Source organism: Danio aesculapii, chromosome 20 (genome assembly GCF_903798145.1).
Source record: "Danio aesculapii chromosome 20, fDanAes4.1, whole genome shotgun sequence".
NCBI classification, from domain to species: Eukaryota; Metazoa; Chordata; class Actinopteri; order Cypriniformes; family Danionidae; genus Danio; species Danio aesculapii.
Window position 1 is genome coordinate 2,755,498 of NC_079454.1, and position 18,841 is coordinate 2,774,338.

At 41.0% G+C, this 18,841-nt stretch overlaps 1 protein-coding gene across 1 annotated transcript in view; it reads right to left on the reverse strand.

Annotated features, from left to right (window-relative positions):
* The window catches only part of lama2 (laminin, alpha 2), a 326,666-nt gene that overhangs the window by 9,227 nt on the left and 298,598 nt on the right, over nt 1-18,841 (reverse strand). The window contains 8 exon segments of the mRNA XM_056480993.1: nt 455-608; nt 2,644-2,802; nt 4,317-4,506; nt 5,015-5,127; nt 9,732-9,794; nt 11,555-11,723; nt 14,115-14,291; nt 16,314-16,465. Coding sequence (XP_056336968.1) covers nt 455-608; nt 2,644-2,802; nt 4,317-4,506; nt 5,015-5,127; nt 9,732-9,794; nt 11,555-11,723; nt 14,115-14,291; nt 16,314-16,465 — 1,177 coding nt within the window.

The following is an 18,841-nucleotide window of genomic DNA, read 5'->3' on the forward strand; positions in this document are numbered from 1 at the left end:
TGACTCCCAGAATTGACTCTCGTGATTATGTAATTTCCCCCTCCAATTTTTCCAGTCAACTTTTATAAACTAGTAAATCTTCACGAAACTTTCATGTATTAAATGTTCAGGTGCTCAGCTGTAGCACTCATTATTGTGCCTAAAGATGTTTAATGGTGTTTATTTGATGTTGTGCAGGAAAATAATCCTTTATTCATCAATAATATGTCCCTGCAAATATCATTAATGTGAAAAGGAACAAAAGCTGTTGGCATCACACTGCCCCCTAGTGTTCATTTTACTTGCAAACTGCAGTCAAATGAATGTTGCAGGATATTTTTATGGTTTCCCAATAATATAGATCTTTCCAATAAGAGTTGATTAAATGACTCCCAGAACTGACTCTCGAATTCACTTTTATGTCACTATACTGGTTAAATGAGTGAATGTGAATGAATGTAATAGAGTGTCTCACCAGCTTTGGCATAGCCTGTGCCATCGAAATAGGTTCCCTTTTCTGGGTTGGCAAAGCAGGAGCCCACGCGGTAGCTGGAGGTGGGGTTCTCCATATCCATGGGCAGATTCATCATCTTGAAGTTCCTAATGCAAGCGTCAATGCTGTACAGCACCTACAAAACACCGCCAGTATCACAGACGCTACACATTTTCAGGTTTCCATAATTTGGTAAGCATAAAGTGCAGTTAAATGGTACAACAAATACATTTTTATTGTTTTCCTATTTGCTCAAATAATAAAAGAAAAACACTCCATGATGCTGTTTTCAAGACTTAAAGCAAAGAAATCCTCCAGCATAATCATGGTATTAAGCTTACTGAAGGCTTATTGACAATAGCTAAAAAATGTATTGCTTTAAAATGGAAAACAGACATTGAGGTACCAATTGGACTGTGGAGCTCAGAAGTTTGCAACCGTAGACCATATTCTTTAAGAGGAAAGGGTGAAATATTTAAAAAGGTTTGGTCTCCATTTTTGAACTATATGAAAACAGTACCAGATGATTTGGCGAAATAGTTTTTCCCCCATTCGTTTGTCCGCTTGTTAAGTGGTGACGTGTTTGTGACGTATGCAATACTGTTTCCGGGTCCAAGCCGCCACTCATTTGAATTAAAAAGTGATCATAAACGAATATTTTGTCAGTCATATCGCACTTTAAAGTGAATTTTATATAAAGTCATAATGTGCGCAACAATCTCTGACCTTGCTGCATCACAAATACCAAAATTAACAATTTATAAATAAATGAATCCCTTTCTACCCATCGGAAATTAGGCATGGACATACATATTGCGATCGTGATTTTCGACCATTTTAGTCTCCTCATACAGTTTGACAGAGCGTTTGGACCATAGACTGTAAAATATATGGACGGAGTATTCGTGACGTCACCCATAGGTTTCTGAACACTGCAAAAGAAGCTACAAGTAGGCGCGGCCAACCGTCGCCATTTTGTTCGTGCGTCATCGCACCCACGGCGGGATACCAAACAAGGCAAAGAGGCGGAGAGTGAGCGGAGCTACAGACACCTGCTGGCACTTTGCTTAGACCTGGCAGACAGACTTTACTTTGGGAGAAACGCTTGATACTTTATTACCTGCGACTCGTTTGTGTTCTGACCACATGTGCTTGGCTGTACACTATATCAATAAAGTGTTTAGACTTTTAAAAACACTGTAGTAACACATTGAGCCACTAAACATTGTTCTTATGATGTTTTTCTACAGGAGGAAAACGCGAATTACGTCCAAACACTTTAGATATAGTAATATATAAAATCCAGGTATAACACTGTATGATAACGCTTCAGATGACTGTTCTAGAGCCTACAGCTAATCAATCTGTCAGATTCTGGAGTGCTTTACGGGTCTAAAGAAAAATATTAATGATAAATGAACTTAAATAAAACAAATACATTTATAGAGATGATATACAAGTATATAACTTTACTCACATGGGAAACGGAGGCCACGTGAATGGTTTGTGAGCACAATTAAGTGCACACAGCATCCCATATCATCTGATAATTGTAAGAAATAAGTCCAAAAGGCAGCTGACTGTGTAAAGCCACATAAAACAACACAAAAATACGATGAATATGCCGAGATCAGTGGCTAATCTGCCGGATTCAGCTGAGGTGAAGTGACGGTGACCAGCGAGACCTAGCTGTCACTCAAGTGGCCACGCCCTTAATTATGCAAACTTAATATACCCTAATATAAAGGAAACGGATGAGTTATAAAAAAATTCACCCCCTCACAGTTGTCATGAAGGGTAATAATAGCTATATGGACCAAAATCGTTCTTTGTACCAGGCTGTAAACACCTTTTTTTCTGCTGTAAAGTTGGCCATTCTGACAGTGGGCTCAATTGCAATTTGCTCTATTATGGAGCCAGGACTAGCGGAATTTTGATGAATTGCAGTTTGAGTTACTTCCATATTGGCTTCCCGAGGGAGAGCGGGAGGTTGCCGCTTGGCTTGGACCCGGAAGCCGCTTCGAGTGACGTCACACTTAACAAGCGGATACTGCATCTCTTACTTTTTAATTTGTATTATTATTGTATTTAATTATTTATATATACTGTGCGTTTAAACTGACGACACACAGAAGTGTTTTCGATTGAGCTGTGTTCAGTGATATACTCACAGGGCCGATGCGTTTGGTGGTGTAGTTGAGCGGCAAACCCCCCACATACAGCTTTCCCACCACATCCAGGATACCTGCTTTCTTCGGGCTGGTGGTGTGTTTGCTGTAGCGGCCGTCTATCGTGAGGACTCCTCTCTGTTTGTCTCTCATCACACGGATCTACACACAGAGAAACTGACGATCAACAACACTTTCTCACAAACACTAAGGGGCCGATCACACAGAAGGCCTTTTTTACATTCAGAGGCGCCTTTTTTGAATGGATGTGCCTTTTAATGGCCGTGAGTGTTTTACGTGCTGCGTCTCTCATTGTAACCGCCTAAGGAGTCAATCACACCGAACATGCTTTTTTGTTCCAACTCGCTCTTTAAGGTCTCAAAACTCAGGGCTTCTGGTAGTACCTAGAATAGCAAAGTCAAGTAAAGGAGGTCGAGCCTTCTCATTTATAGCTCCTAAACTCTGGAATAGCCTTCCTGATAACGTCCGAGGCTCAGACACACTCTCCCAATTCAAAACTAGATTAAAGACCTATCTGTTCAGTAAAGCATACACTCAGTGCACCACTTAGGGGGCTTCCACACAGGTTCTGCATCTTGTTTATATACACTATGAACAGCAGCTACGCTAATTATTCTCTTTATTCTCCATTTCCACCTGGGGATACTCTTCCCGAGGCCCTCAGACTATGCAGAGTCACTGATTCGATCCAAGACCAACGACGAGATGATCCCAAGGTTTCTATATCCTGGATCAGGCCGTATCCTGAGCAGCTACTGTGGTGGTCATGGAGGAGTGGAGAACATGAGACTGATTCCTGTGACGCTCCAGAGACAGACGAGTCTTCGCTGAGACCAGCTTCCAGCCTCTGCCGCTGAGACTGCAGCTCTGTACGAGACGTTTGGCCAGCAGAGAAATTAAAATGGTCGTGCCCAACTGAGCCTGGTTTCTCTCAAGGTTTTTTTTCTTCACTTCCGCCTTTAGTAAAGTTTTTTTTCCCTCTCCGCTGTCGCCACTAGCTTGCATGGTTCGGGATCTGTAGAGCTGCGCATCGTTGGATTTGCTCTTCAGTGTTTGGACTCTCAGTAGTGATTATTAAACCACACTGAACTGAGCTCAACTGAACTGAATTTAACCACTGAAAACTGAACAGATAGAAGCTTCTCATTCTGAAAAGTCAAATAAAAAAGTTTCACATTTAATATAGAATTTAAGAACTACATTAAAAACTGTAGCCTATTGTCATTTATTAGGCTAATAACAAACTGGCCAGCACATTAAACTGTCTCCAGTCAGTATTTGAAATGGCTTAAGAACGGAAAGTCACACGAAAGCAACAGCCGACACAAGCTTCCACTTGGTCTTAAAGCTTCTTCGATTGGTTATTTTACAGGTATTTTATTTTATTTCATTACAATTTATGATGGAACAGCAGTCAAAATAGGACAAATGAGCTCATGAATGGGACAAATTCTGGACCTTTGTCAGTAAGGGATGGGTCTTTGGAACCACCTGAAGGCCCCCATGGCTACAGGCCTGTGTTAACTAAAGTGTTACCATCCTATTCAGTTTGAAAATAACAAGCAGTGTCAGTACTGGTAAAGTTTCAACATCAGCGACGGTCTCACACTGCATTAAATTATTGTGGTATTTCCTATCCCTGAAGAATCCCTGACCTTGTGCCACTGCCCGTCATTGATGATCCGCGGCACGCTGACGGAGGTGTTCCCACTGCCCAGGTCAAAGCTCAGGTGAGCCATTCCCTCCTTCAGCTGGATGGTGGCGAAATCTGCATGGTTTATTCTGGCCATGTAGAAAACCAGACCCGAGTCTGTCTCTGTGCGCATCTCGAACTCAATGATCAGCCTGCAGAAACACACACACACATACATATATCCATATATATACACACACATATACATATATACATATATATATATATATATATATATATATATATATATATACATACATACACACACACACACATACACATACACACGCACGCACGCACGCACACACGCACGCACGCACGCACGCACACACACACACACACAGGTTTGTTATAGTGAGTTTGTTATACGTTCCATTGTTTTTTCTATTAGATTGATAGATAGTGAATGATAGTGTCTATGGCCTAACCCCAGCCCTAACCTTAACCCAAACCAACCCTCACAGAAACAACTGCACATCATTACATACTAATAACCGCATGTTCTGGATGACTGATAAACACTTTCAATTACTAAGGACCAATAAAATGGCAACACTAGTAGGTTGTTTTGACACTTGAGACCTCACAAGTATAGCTAAATCAGTACACACACACACACACACACACACAAACACACACGAGGATGAAGATCTGACACACCTCTCCTTCACGTTCTTGTCATCAAACTCAAAGGTCATGTGACTGTTTCTGGACAGACCGAACTGTTTAGCCAGCTCCAGCACTGCAGGCTCCGCCTCTGCTGCGCACGACACCTGTGTGTGATTGGACAGAGCTCATGTCAATCAAACGCTAAAACAATTCTGACACACCAATGGACCAAAATCTAAGTTTCACCAAAACACTGGCAACAATTCCCATTCAGAAAACACACATTCATGACACACTAACAGCAGGGAGCGTTACAGAATGAAATGGTGGTCGCTGATTCGCTCATTCACACACACACACACACACACACATACACTACGGCCAATTTAGTTCCTCCAATTCCCCTATAGTGCATGTGTTTGGACTGTGGAAGAAACCGGAGCACCCTGAGGAAACCAACACAGGGAGAACATGCAAACTCCACACAGAAATGACAACTGACCCAGCCGGGACTCGAACCACTGGTCTTGTGGCTGTGAGCCACCATGCCGCCTATTAAAAACTGTACTAAGCTGAATAATCCTGCTCAGCCTGAACATGTTAGAGCGCTGCTGTACACCGAGCAGCCAGCAGGTGGAGACAGAGATCAACTAATGGACATGCTGCACACACTGCACACACACACACACACACTAAATCATGAGCAATCCACTACTCGTGAGTGTAAGAGAGAGAAAAATGGTTTCTGGACAACATCAAGACTTATAAATCTACAGTTTCCCCAAAAACTGCAGGAGCAGATCAAGCAGAACAAAGCAACTGTGCATCTGAATGTGTGTGTGTATGGTGTGTGTATAGGAGTGTGTGTATAAGAGTATTAGATGGTGTTTAAGTGTGTATGAGTGTTTGCTTGTGTGTGGGGGCGTCACGGTGGCGCAGTGGGTAGCACGATCACCTCACAGCAAGAAGGTTCCTGGTTTGAGCCTCGGCTGGGTCAGTTGGCGTTTCTGTGTGGAGTTTGCATGTTCTACTTGTGTTGGCGTAGGTTTCCTCCGAGTGCTCCGGTTTCCCCCACAAGTCCAAACACATGCGCTATAGGTCAATTGGGTGAACTAAATTGGCCGTAGTGTATGTGAGTGTGTGCAAGAGTGTGTGGGTGTTTCCCAGTGTTGGGTTGAGGATGGAAGGGCATCCGCTGCGTAAAACATATGCTGGATAAGGTGGCGGTAAAAGAAAAGAAAATGAATGAATGAGTGTTTATGTGTGTCTGTATAAGTGTGTATGAATGTATGTTAGTGTGTATGATTGTGCGTTTAAGTGTGTGTGTGTACAAGTGCGTATGGGTGTGTTTTTGTGGGAGTGTGAGAATTTGTGTGCGTGTATGAATGTGAGTAAGTGTGTCCGTTAATGTGTATGAGTGTGTGTGTGTAAGGCTGTGAGTTGGTGTAAAAATGTATGTGTTTGTGTGTGTCTGGACAAATGCATTTGTGTGTGTGAATGTGAGTGTGTGTATATAAGAGTATGAGTGTGTGTGTGAGATTGTGAGTTGGTGTGAGTGTTTGTGTCTGTACATACAGTGTTGGGGAGGTTACTTTGGAAATGTAATAGATTACAGATTACAAATGACCCTATTTAAGTGAAGTTTCATAAACTAATTTGGAGAGGAGCACGTGATATGATTGAGCACGACTAGCTGCTCATCTGTAATCAGTAATAATCAATCAGAGTGATCCTAGTTTACTATAAATGGATCAGTTTCTCCCTACTGCTCTATCTTCGTTTGGAAGAATTCCCCCTTCCACCCCATCTCCTCCTTTTCCTCCCTTTTCTAAAGGGGGAGCTCTCGAGACCTACCTGATCTCGGATCTCCTAATATGCTTATCGACCGGGCGGGAGCCCTGGGCTCAAATATCTCCGAGCTCAGGGTTCTCTCCCGGGACAGCATGCCAAACCTGCTTTATACGCCAAGCATATCTAAGTGGGAACTCTTGAAAATGTAAAAAGTAGTGTACCTTTTCAATTACTTTAAAAAGTAAAGTAACTGATTACATCTGATTACTTTTAAGCTTCTAATGGATATTTTCAACTAAATCATTTACAAGCATTTATACCGAGCAGGTGTGAGCTTACTGTAGCTCTGTTCACTGATAGAGTCTCAAAATCTCTCATGACTCAAATTAAGATTATATTAATTTAATAGTGCAGACACCACAAAACCAGACCTTATAACGAACAAAATGTTTACTGTTGTTACTAAATCAAAGCTTTAGTTAGTTGTGCAGGGGGATTTGTGAGATATTTGCAATAAAAAATACATCTAAGCTATTTTTGCTATTTTCATTTTCAAATCGAAGCAGCTTAAATCCAAGTCAATCACATCTTAGTGATCAATAACTGTCAATGAAACAGATGAGGCACAATTGTTCAGTTCAGTTGTTTACTGCATATAATATGCTGCGCTAAACAGAATCAAATGATCACCTTATTCTCCACGTACGAGCGGGCGCAGCCGTTGGAATATTTTTGGCTTGAGACTTCCGGTCTCATTCACTTCCATTCGTTTTTAGACGTTAAAAACAGCTCGTTCTGCTGCTTGACGTTTGCTACTTTGTATAGTTATTAAAACACTTGCGTGTAGAGTAAGTAGCTTGACTGTTTTCTGTCGTTTATTATTCCTTGTCATTTCTCCCATAGGCAGCTGAATCGAAAGTTCTAAAACAAACGCAAAAACGAGCGCACTTCAGCATCGAAGAATAAGGTCAATACCACAGCAAAAACATCCAATCAACACATTTAAAATACTATAGTAATGTATAGTAAAGGGGAATATTTAGGAATGAGCATTATATTGTGTATATATTTACAACTCTTCATTAATAAATTACACTACATAATGTAGAATCATTAGTAACTATCATGAACTAATAGTAATTACCGTAGTATACATTAGCCTTTACTCAGTGCTTAATTTGTTAATTGCGTGGGGAGTGAGGGGAAGGAAGGTTATTGCGGACGAAAGTGAAGAGGGTTGGAGACTTGCGGAAGAAAATGAAAGTGAACAGGGGAGGAGGGGGGTTGGTAAAATGAGGTGCCGGATCAGATTTCAGAGGTGCTGGATCCGGTGTGTTTCGGCACAAATTAAGGCCTGCCTTTACTACGGTAAACTATATATATCGACCTCCTCTCCCTCAGTCATCTTTCCATCAAGCTAACTTCTCGTGTTAGCCTAATTGGTTAACGACATCACTGACTGGAGCTAGAGGTGGCAGTAATGCACCAGAAAGTTTGTTGTCGACCACCGAAAAACAAGAAGAAATCGTCATTCTCTCCATCATATGGATTTACTTTCATTAGCTAGACACCGGCCTCACAGCTCTGTGAATGTCAGTGCCGTCACTTATTGATCCGCGATCGGTAAATGTAGCTTGTGTGGATGCTACTGCCCTACTTGACTAATAAAATAGCTTCGCTACTGTGAAAGATATTTGATTTAGAAAGTAGCGACGATACCGCCACGCTACTGAGAAATGTAGTTAAGCTAGCTACACTGCTATTGTGATAAAATCGCTTTGGCCAGAGGAGGAGTCTGTTGGTGCCGTGAATTTCATAATTAGGCCCACACGGAATCTGTGCGCGCAGAATTCCAGATGTTTAGCCCATCATTAATTCTGTTTATTTACTTGAGTCAATGTGTGTAAATCTATATTTAGTCAGTTTTTAAATCTATTACAGTAATATTATTGACTAATATGAAAATGTTCATCTGATTTATTTACAATACAGTGTGTACAGTAATATTTTATTATATTTTATATTAATATTATATTTTATTTATATTATATCACTTTGTTTACCAAATAAATCTAATGAACCAAATGAATCTAATTGGATTTGCATTGTAAACATTAATTAAAGTTAAAAAGGTATTACTTTTCATTATATATTAAGGTTTTAATAATGATACTGCCAAAATAATTCAGCAGAAATCCGCAGATTTTTACCAAAATTAGCAAGAAGAAATAGCAGAAATAGCAAACAACGTCCACAGATTCCGTCTGGCCCTAGTCATAATATATCATTGGAAATGAAAGGGTCTGTTTTAATTTCTTTACACTCACGATGACAGAAACCATGTGCTTTTATAAAATAAAGAAAGGCGAGCTTACATACCTGCAGATGCTTCCTCATGCTTTTCAGCAGCAAAGAGGATTAGACGTGTTGCACCGCAAATCAAAAGCATCAGAAAAGTACAGCTTCAATAAACGGCCTTAGCAGAAGGCATCGTGCATATCGAAAACAGGCAAAGCAACAGATTAATATAATAATTAATATTATTCTACATATCCCAGATTTTTAAAGAATATTTTTAGATGTAACCCCCTTTTAACATTTTCATAAGTAACTGTAATTTAATTACACACTTTTCTTTCTCAGTAACTGTAACGAATTACTTTTATTTTGTAATTAAATTACGTAACGCTGTTACATGTAACTAGTTACTCCCCAACACTGCATACAAAGTGCGTATAAGTGTGCTTTTGTGAGTGTGAGTATAAGTGTGTTTTTGTGGGAGAGCGTGTATTTGTGTGTGTATGAATGTGTATGAGTGTGTGTGTTAATGAGTATTAGTGTGTTTTTATGTACGTTTGAATATTTGAGTGCGAGTGTGTGCATATAAGTGTGTATGAGTGTTTGTGTATGTGTGTACGTATAAGTGTGTATGAGTAAATGTTGATCTGATTGTGTGTGGGTGTGAGCAGGTGAGTACCGCGGGTTCTTTGACACTGGTGGGTGTGTCTGGGATGGGCGTGGCTTTGGCAAGGGGTGTGGCCTAAGAGCAGAAGAGAGACAGAAGAGCTCAGGTGAAACATCACAACACACACACACACACACACACACACACACACACACACACACACACACACACACACACACACACACAGCAGTCATTATTACAGCACAGAGGCATGATGATGCATTAATTAAAGAGAAGAGAAAAGATTAGTTAACCTAATTAACCTAGTTAAGCCTTTAAATGTCACTTTAAGCTGAATACTAGTGTCTTGAGGAATATCTAGTCAGATATTATGTACTGTCATCATGGCAAAGACAAAATAAATCAGTTATTAGAAATTAAATATGACTACTATTATGTTTAAAATGGTGGTAAACGTCAGAATTGAGATTGTCACAGAAGAGCTAATCAATTAGTCTTCACCTGTCTTGCTAAATAACCCATTAATCAACCTGAACAAAATGAGACACTTCCTCTTTCAAATGTGTGTTGGAGTATAGCGTGTGCTGTTATGTGCGCACTGGAGGACAGAGCAGCTGATGTGATGAATGAGAAACATTGAGCCGTCAGCGCCGAGCGGAGAGACCGCAGGACTGCTAATGCTGTTAGCGTTAGCGCTGTCGGCTGAACAGGAGATCTGTGTTTGACTAGCATGCTCTCCTCTTCTTCAGCTCATCCAGCAGGCTAATGGTGTGGAAAACTGCTTCAGTCTCACTGGGATCAGTTCAGCGCTGCTTTACTCTCTCAGAATAACACACTCAGAGACTGCAGGTGCGTCCCAAATCACACACTTGTGCACTATTCTAAACCATTTTGTAGTATATATAGTATAAGTAGTGCATTTATACTGACAATTCTAAAAGGAGTAAGTGGGCAAGCTGTTAATGAAGGAGAGGAGCTGATGATGATGAAGGGGAGGGGTTTCTGGAGAAGGGGAGGAGCTCATTATGAATGGGAGGTGCTAATGATGAAGTGGAGAAGCTGCTGAGGAATGAGATGTGCTGATGATGAAGGCGGGGTTTCTGATTAATGGGAGGAGCTGATGATGAAGGAGAGGAGCTGATGATGATGAAGGGGAGAAGCTGCTGAGGAATGAGATGTGCTAATGATGAAGGCGGAGTTTCTGATTAATGGGAGGAGCTGATGATGAAGAAGAGGAGCTGATGATGATGAAGGGGAGGAGTTTCTGGGGAAGGGGAGGAGCTCATTATGAATGGGAGGTGCTAATGAAGGGGAAAAGCTGCTGAGGAATGAGATGTGCTGATGAGAAAGGCGGGGTTTCTGATTAATGGGAGGAGCTACTGATGAAGGAGAGGAGCTGATGATGAGGAAGGGGAGGAGTTTCTGGAGAAGGGGAGGAGCTCATTATGAATGGGAGGTGCTAATGATGTAGGGGAGAAGCTGCTGAGCTTATTGAGGAGGAGCTTATTGTGAAGAGGAGAAGCTGTTGAAGGGAAGAGGCTACTGATGCAGGAGAGCAGCTGCTGATGATGAAGGGGAGGGGCTACTGATGATGGGACAGAGCTGACGATAAAGAGGTGAAGCTGACAGCAGGGCTGGATTTAGTCTTTTGAGGGCCCTAAGCAATTCTATAGGGCCATGGCGCCCATCAGTCCTAATATGCACCCTTTGTATTTTTATTTTATAGTATTTTATACATGAAAATCACCTCGATTAATCCTCCTGCCCTACTCAAAACTCTTTTTTCAGAATAACAATGTGTGCTATCGAAATAAACAATATAAAGTTTGATTTCACACTAAAGTTTGTGTGTGTGTGTGTATGCATGTACGTACAGTGGAGGCTGGAGCTGCCGGAGGACGAATTGCTTCTGCTGGTGTGGGTGAAGCCTCTTTCTCCTCCTCCTCCTTTTCCTCAGGGGGTGGAGCCAGAGCAGGGGCCAGGTCAGGGCAGTGGCCAATCTCTGCATTCTCAAAGGCCACAGGCTGGGAGAAGTCCACCGGGCTGTTTCATTGACACACACAACACACACAGCGCACTTGAGGAAAGCCTGACACCACGACTCCAATCAGGTGAATAATGAACACGCTCACCAGCAAGGACACACTCATTTAAAAGAGTCTAGCGGAGGGCAGCGCTCTGGTGCAAAAGACGCACACAGCCCACTGGCAGAGATTCATACTCCTCATTAGAGCAAGAAAAACTGCGATTATTAATGTCACACGCGTTTAGCTCATGACGGCAGCTCATAACTGCACTGGAAGGAAAACAAGACCTTTAATCTACAGCCACGGGAGGTTGGTAGAAATGGGTCAATGTTTACAGCGTGTTCGCACAGTCACCGCAGCACAACACACTCCTCAACGGCGCTCTGCAGGTCAGTGCATTTATCTCCAGCTGTTAAAGGTGACCTCCAGAAGCTGGAAGGCCCTGCGAGCGTACACGCCGTACTGTTATCTGGTTAATAGAGAGCGCTGACTGTACTGTTAGAGCAAATCTGCAGATAAGACTGAAGAGGAAAACAAGCTTCCCCAGTCAAGATGTTAGCCAAACTAACGCTTGAATCAATTCTGAAATCCTTTTGTCTCCTTGAAGGGGTGTTCATGTGCTTTGTAATCATGATATGACATGCCATGAATATAAATGAGATTTCATGCATGCTCATAACAACAGTCATTAAGTGTCATTTGTTCAGTTTTGACATTTTAAATGCAAAGATGACATCGTTTGAGATGTATTTGTTGAGACAACTTGCCAAACAAATACACCCTAACATGTCTTTCTCTTTGTTATGATAACTTGGAATTATGAAGACTACATAACATGTCATAAATCTGTCATAAACATGATTGTCATGAGGCCATTATAATTGTGTCATGAATTTTATAACAGCATCATTAATATTTTTCCTGACCTCATCTACAGTGGTACAGAATACATTCATCTTTAAAATCTCATTAAATGTAAATATTAATGACACTGTTATAGAAATATTATTTGTCAAAGTGTTGACACTTTTACTGAGGAATTTGACAATTTAATTTTGTGTTTCGAAAAATATTCATAACACAATTATAATGACCTCACGACAATCACATTGTCTCTTAAATTCAGACAAAACAGAATTATTACATATTGGGCCAAAAATCCTGTACACAGCAGATCTTACAACTCGACCTGCAATTAGAGGGATACAATGTTAGCATTAGCGCTACTGTAAAAGATATGGGTGTTACATTAGACAGCATATAAAATCTCCCATGTCTCAAAAACCACCTTCTTTCATCTGAGAAATATCGCTATGCTACGAAGTATGCTATTTATCTCAGATGCAGAAAAGCAAGTTAACGATTTTATGACCTCTAGATTAGATTACTGTAATGCTCGGTTTGCTGGTTGCCCAGCATCCTCTATTAATAAACTCCAGTTAGTGCAAAATGCAGCTGCCAGAGCTCTTACCAGGTCTAGAAAATATGATCACATCACCCCAACTTTATCCTCCTTATACTGGCTGCCTGTTAAGTTCCATATTGATTATAAAATATTGCTTCTTACCTATAAAGCTTTAAATAATCTAGCTCCTGTTTATCTAACCAACCTTGTCTCGCTACAATCCAATCCGCTCTTTAAGATCTCAAAACTCAGGGTTTCTGGTAGTACCTAGAATAGCAAAGTCCACTAAAGGAGGTTGAGTCTTCTCATTTATGGCTCCTAAACTCTGGAATAGCCTTCCTGATAATGTCAGAGGCTCAGACACACTCTCTAAGTTTTCTCAAAACTAGATGAAAGACCTATCTTTTCAGTAAAGCACACACACAATGCATCACATAATGGTATGATGAGTGTGCTCCATGCAGGCGAGTGGGTTTGACAAACCCCCTGTAGGAAACACTCCTCTTGACGCAATGCACCAGATATTTTGTTACTCATATGGTTCTTTATTTCCACCTGGGGGTACTCATTCTGAGGCCTCGAGAAATTGAGTAGCGCCAGTGATGTGATCCAAGACCTGTGAAGAGATGATGCCAACCATCGAGGACTTCCAGGACAACACATATGAAGAGATGATGCCAGGTTCATTTGTTTTTGGTCAAGTCGTCATAACTTGTCATCTTTGCATTTAAAATGACAAAACTCAGCGAATGACACTTAATGTCATCATAAGCATTCATAAAATCTCCTTTATACTCATAAAAGTGTCAAGACAGCATTATAAACACCTCCTTCTAGTAAAGTGTTACCTTAAATTTCAATAGGATTTCATCTAAAATCTCCTTTAACGTCCTACTGAACAAAAAGCTCACCTGAGGCTGAGTAGATTCCAGGACATTTTCATTTTTGTGTCAACTATCACTTGAATCAGTCGCTGAACTGTGGTGAGGAGTATAGACTTACACAGTGTTGATCAAGAGGTTCCAGATGCAGCCCTCGAATGGCTTGCTGGGCCTGTGGACGCCAGTTTGTACATCAGGCGGGATTCCTCCGATGAAGAGGCGATGGATGTTGAGTGGGAGGTCGCTGGGTAAGGGCTGCTGCACCAGTGGCTCCTCGTCCACCTGGACAGTGAAGGATCTGCACAAACACACCATCTGTGAGGTCCTCCAGACGCAAGCTGAACGCGTGACTATTAGCATATGCATTTGTTTCTTTTGAGAATCACATCTTCTTCAACCAATGGGCTCAAAGGAAAATTTCAAAGACAGAGGTGCTGATAGAGCTTTGCATAAAGGTTGCATGAAAGTCCTTATAATCCAAATTGTGTTGCCTTGTGGAGATTTATAGGTGAACTGCTCCTTAAAGCCAAAAACTGTACAAATACTCAAGTTTTTGACTCTTTTAAAGCATTAAATACCATAATATGTTTGCAGATATTCACAGTTTTTCTCAGTGGCTTTGATGCATTTCTCACAACACTATTTACATCTGCACAACAGCTAATGCATTTCTCAAAAGAGTTAGTACAAACCTCAAAACCTTGTTGATAACCTGCAAAAGCGTGTCACTTGCTCAAAATGGAGAGCTCATTCCTCTAAAGCAGGGGTCACCAATCTCGGTCCAGGAGGGCCGGTGTCCCTTCAGGGTTTAGCTCCAACTTGCCTCAACACAGCTGCCTGTGTGTTTCAAATATACCTAGTAAGACCTTGATTAGCTTGTTCAGGTGTGTTTGATTAGGGTTGGAGCTAAAATCTGCAGGACACCGGCCCTCCAGGAACAAGTTTGGTGACCCCTGCTCTAAAGCAAGTATTGATGTCAATGAATGTGTCAGTGTCATCAAGATGAAAAGTCCCAAAACCATTGTTTATGAACAAGATAGTCAAATGGCTGTCATGTTTTCATTATGACAGTTTTCTCTGTAAATATTTTCCAATGCAAACAAGTCAGATTTTGGTGACACGTCCTGAAAATGCTCAAGACAGCACTAGATACTATTAGCACAGCCATTTGAAAACTACAGTAAAGTTAGACATCACTGCATTTAGTGAGGTATCTGAGTACAAGACACTGAATATGTATGTTTCACAGTTTTACTGCGTCTGCTGAACTCTTTCCAATTCTAATTTAATCACAGCATTGTGCAAAAGAATAAATACAGCCTTATTGACAACATACATAAACTTCCTTTGGGTAGAGCTGTGCACAACTGTAAACTATATTGCAGTACATATTAGAACTGAACCTACAACATACACAGGTCTGTAAATCATTCCTCAAATTGTTCAATTTAGGAGACATTTTCAGGAAAAAAAGATTTACATTATTTTTAATAAAATTTGCTTGACAGATTTTGACAACTAGTTCAGCATTTTTGTATGTAATGACTCAAGTAGTGAAATGAGGACTATTAGTTTCATATGGAATGACTATTCAGCATTTACAAGTTTAGTTCATTTTGACTGACATGACTTAAGCAAATGATAATGTTATAAAACAGCAGAGAGTTGTGTGTCTCAGTTCTAGAGTTCAGTTTCAGATGGTTTATTTTATTTTCCAGATCTGAGGTGAACTATCTGCTGCTGCTTTCAGGAGTATGGCAATAAATGTGATGTAAAATTGCATTCAAACTCACATTATTAGCATTTAACACTGAATAAAGCACATGAGCTGCACCTGAGCTGATCATTGTCAGTTTTCTGTTGTTCAGCTGTGAGAAACAGAAGCCGTTTCTAATATATAAATTCCAGTTGTTGGCTAGGACAAAAACTCTTTTAAATATGGAGAATATTCCTTCTATCATGTGCCGTTGCTTTTATTTACAACACGACTTACATCAGCCTTAAATCAGACTTTAGATTTGATAGTCAGGCTCACTCCTGTTGGTGTTGTCAATCTGGCAACCTGAGCTTGCATGTGTTTTGAACCAGGCATGCAATACCTAGTCAAACCACTGGGTGTCAAACTTACATACTAAATGACCATCTTACAAAACACATCTCAGACAGAAAGAGAAGGGTCTGGCTGCAGCCTGGGTGCATGTGCAAGCTGAGACTGCATGCAATGGTTTTAATACATACACTTAACCCCTTAACCCCTGAATGTGTTTGAGATTGCATGTGTAAGTCTGCAGCCAGATACTCCAGGACAGAAGACACTTACGCTCCCGGGAGCCTCTGGATGCGCAGTGAGTGCTCGCGGCCATCATGCAGGATTCCCTGATCCGGCTTTCGGAAAACTCTGCGTGGGTTTCTGGAGCCGGTGAACACCAGCACCTCCAGTGCCCCTTTACTGAGCTGCACAGAGAGGAAGGGCTGCAGACACACACATACACACACACGGTTATTTTATTTAGAGCGACTAGCACTTAGTAAAAGAACACAGCATCTAAATAATCATAAAAAACTCCATTGTGTTTCACAGTAAAAACTGTGCAAATAGAAAACTGGTCTAAACATGTTTAACACTACATAATTAATAGATAACACAACTAAACACATTTTACGGTACATTATTAATAGATAACGTGACTAAACAAGTTTTAAGGTATATTATTAATACAGTGCATCTGGAAAGTACTCATAGCGCTTCACTTTTTTCACATTTTTTATGCTACAGCCTTATTCCAAAATAGATAAACTCATAAAAACTTTACAGGATTTATGATGCTGATGACTGTTAAACAAGTCATTACAGTCTAGTGAAAAGGGTCCATAAAGGAAGCATCCGGAAACATTAAAGTGGTATATTTATCTTCTCTGATGATATAGTAATTGATATTTTTTAAAATATTACTTCTTACCTATAAAGCTTTAAATAATCTAGCTCCTGTTTATCTAACCAACCTTCTGTCTCGCTACAATCCAACTCGCTCTTTAAGATCTCAAAACTCAGGGCTTCTGGTAGTACCTAGAATAGCAAAGTCGAGAAAAGGAGGTCGAGTCTTCTCATTTATAGTTCCTAAACTCTGGAATAGCCTTCCTGATAATGTCCGAGGCTCAGAAACACTCTCAGTTCAAATCTAGATTAAAGACCTATCTGTTTAGTAAAGCATACACTCAATGCATCTCATAACGGTATGATGCATGAATGTACTCCATGCAGGTTTCTGCATCTTGTTTATATACACTATGAACAGCAGCTATGCTAATTGTCCTTTTTATTCTCTATTTCCACCTGGGGATACTCATTCGGAGGCCCCCAGAGACTATGCAGCGCCACTGATTCGATCCAAGATCCGCGACGAGATGATCCCAAGGTTTCCATAATCCTGGACCAGGCCGTATCCTGAGCAGCTGCTGTGGTGGTCATGGAGGAGTGGAGAGCATGAGACTGATTCCTGTGACGCTCCAGGGACAGACGAGTCTCGCTGACATCCAGCTTATCCAGCCTCCGGCGCCTAGACTGCAGCTCTGCTCAAGACGTTGGAGAAATGGTCATGCACAACTGAGCCTGGTTTCTCTCCAGGTTTTTTAATTCTTCACTTTCTGGTATGCATGGTTCGGGACCTGTAGAGCTGCGCATCGATGGATTTGCTCTTCAGTGTTTGGACTTTCAGCAGTGAATATTAAACCTCATTGAACTGAACTTCAACTCTGAAAACTGGACTGACACAGTTTCAATTGACCATAATCTTCTATGTGAAGCTGCTTTGACACCATCTTCATTGTAAAGCACTATAGAAATAAAGATGAATTGAATTGAAATTGAATATAACAAGATGTGAGCTGACATTTTGGAGTATCTAACCCTTATTTTGCAAAAAAACCACCCCAAACAAATATCTTTGAGCTTGATCGTGACAGAACCAAAAATGTTTGCTTCTTCATAAGGGAAGCATCCTGAAACATGAAAGTGGTAGCGGTAGAATGGCACACACTGAGGCGTATATTGTGATTTTCAGAAAAAAGGCTGCTGGTAATGTATTCTGCAGGTCTGAGCTGTAATCAGACAGACGGCGGTGCGAGCACACTCTCGGCCTCTCCACGCGGAGCTGAATTGTGGAGAGCGATGCGAGATCCTGACCCCACACACGCCGCAAATTGGAGGAATGAATGAGGAGCGGCGCGGAAAACCCTTGGCCCCCGCCAAAGCCGCACTCCCGCAAAATGACACCCACTTAATTTACGAGCGATAATGATTTTCAAAAGGTGGCGGTCCGGCACCCTCTCCCGGGAGGGTTATCGCAAATTGGACGTGATCCATCAAAACGGCGACTTGTAAATCTATTTTTACGAAGGCGGTATCACTGGGAGGTGAGAGAACGGAGACTGCTTACTACACACACACACACACACACACACACCGCATAATTGATATGCTGCCCTGAGCGGAGAGAGAAAGAGACAGAGAGAGCAAATGAGAAACAGAGATAGACAGACAGACAGATAGACGGATGGGTAGGTAGGTAGGCAGACAGACAAAAAGATAGATAGATAGATAGATAGATAGATAGATAGATAGATAGATAGATAGATAGATAGATAGATAGATAGATAGATAGATAGATAGATAGATAGATAGATAGATAGATAGATAGATAGATAGATAGATAGATAGATAGATAGATAGATAGATAGATAGATAGATAGATAGATAGATAGATAGATAGATCCACTGAAACACCCCAAAGTGGCTCAATAATATTTAGCTCTGGTGACTGTGCAGGCCATGGGAGATGTTTCACTTCA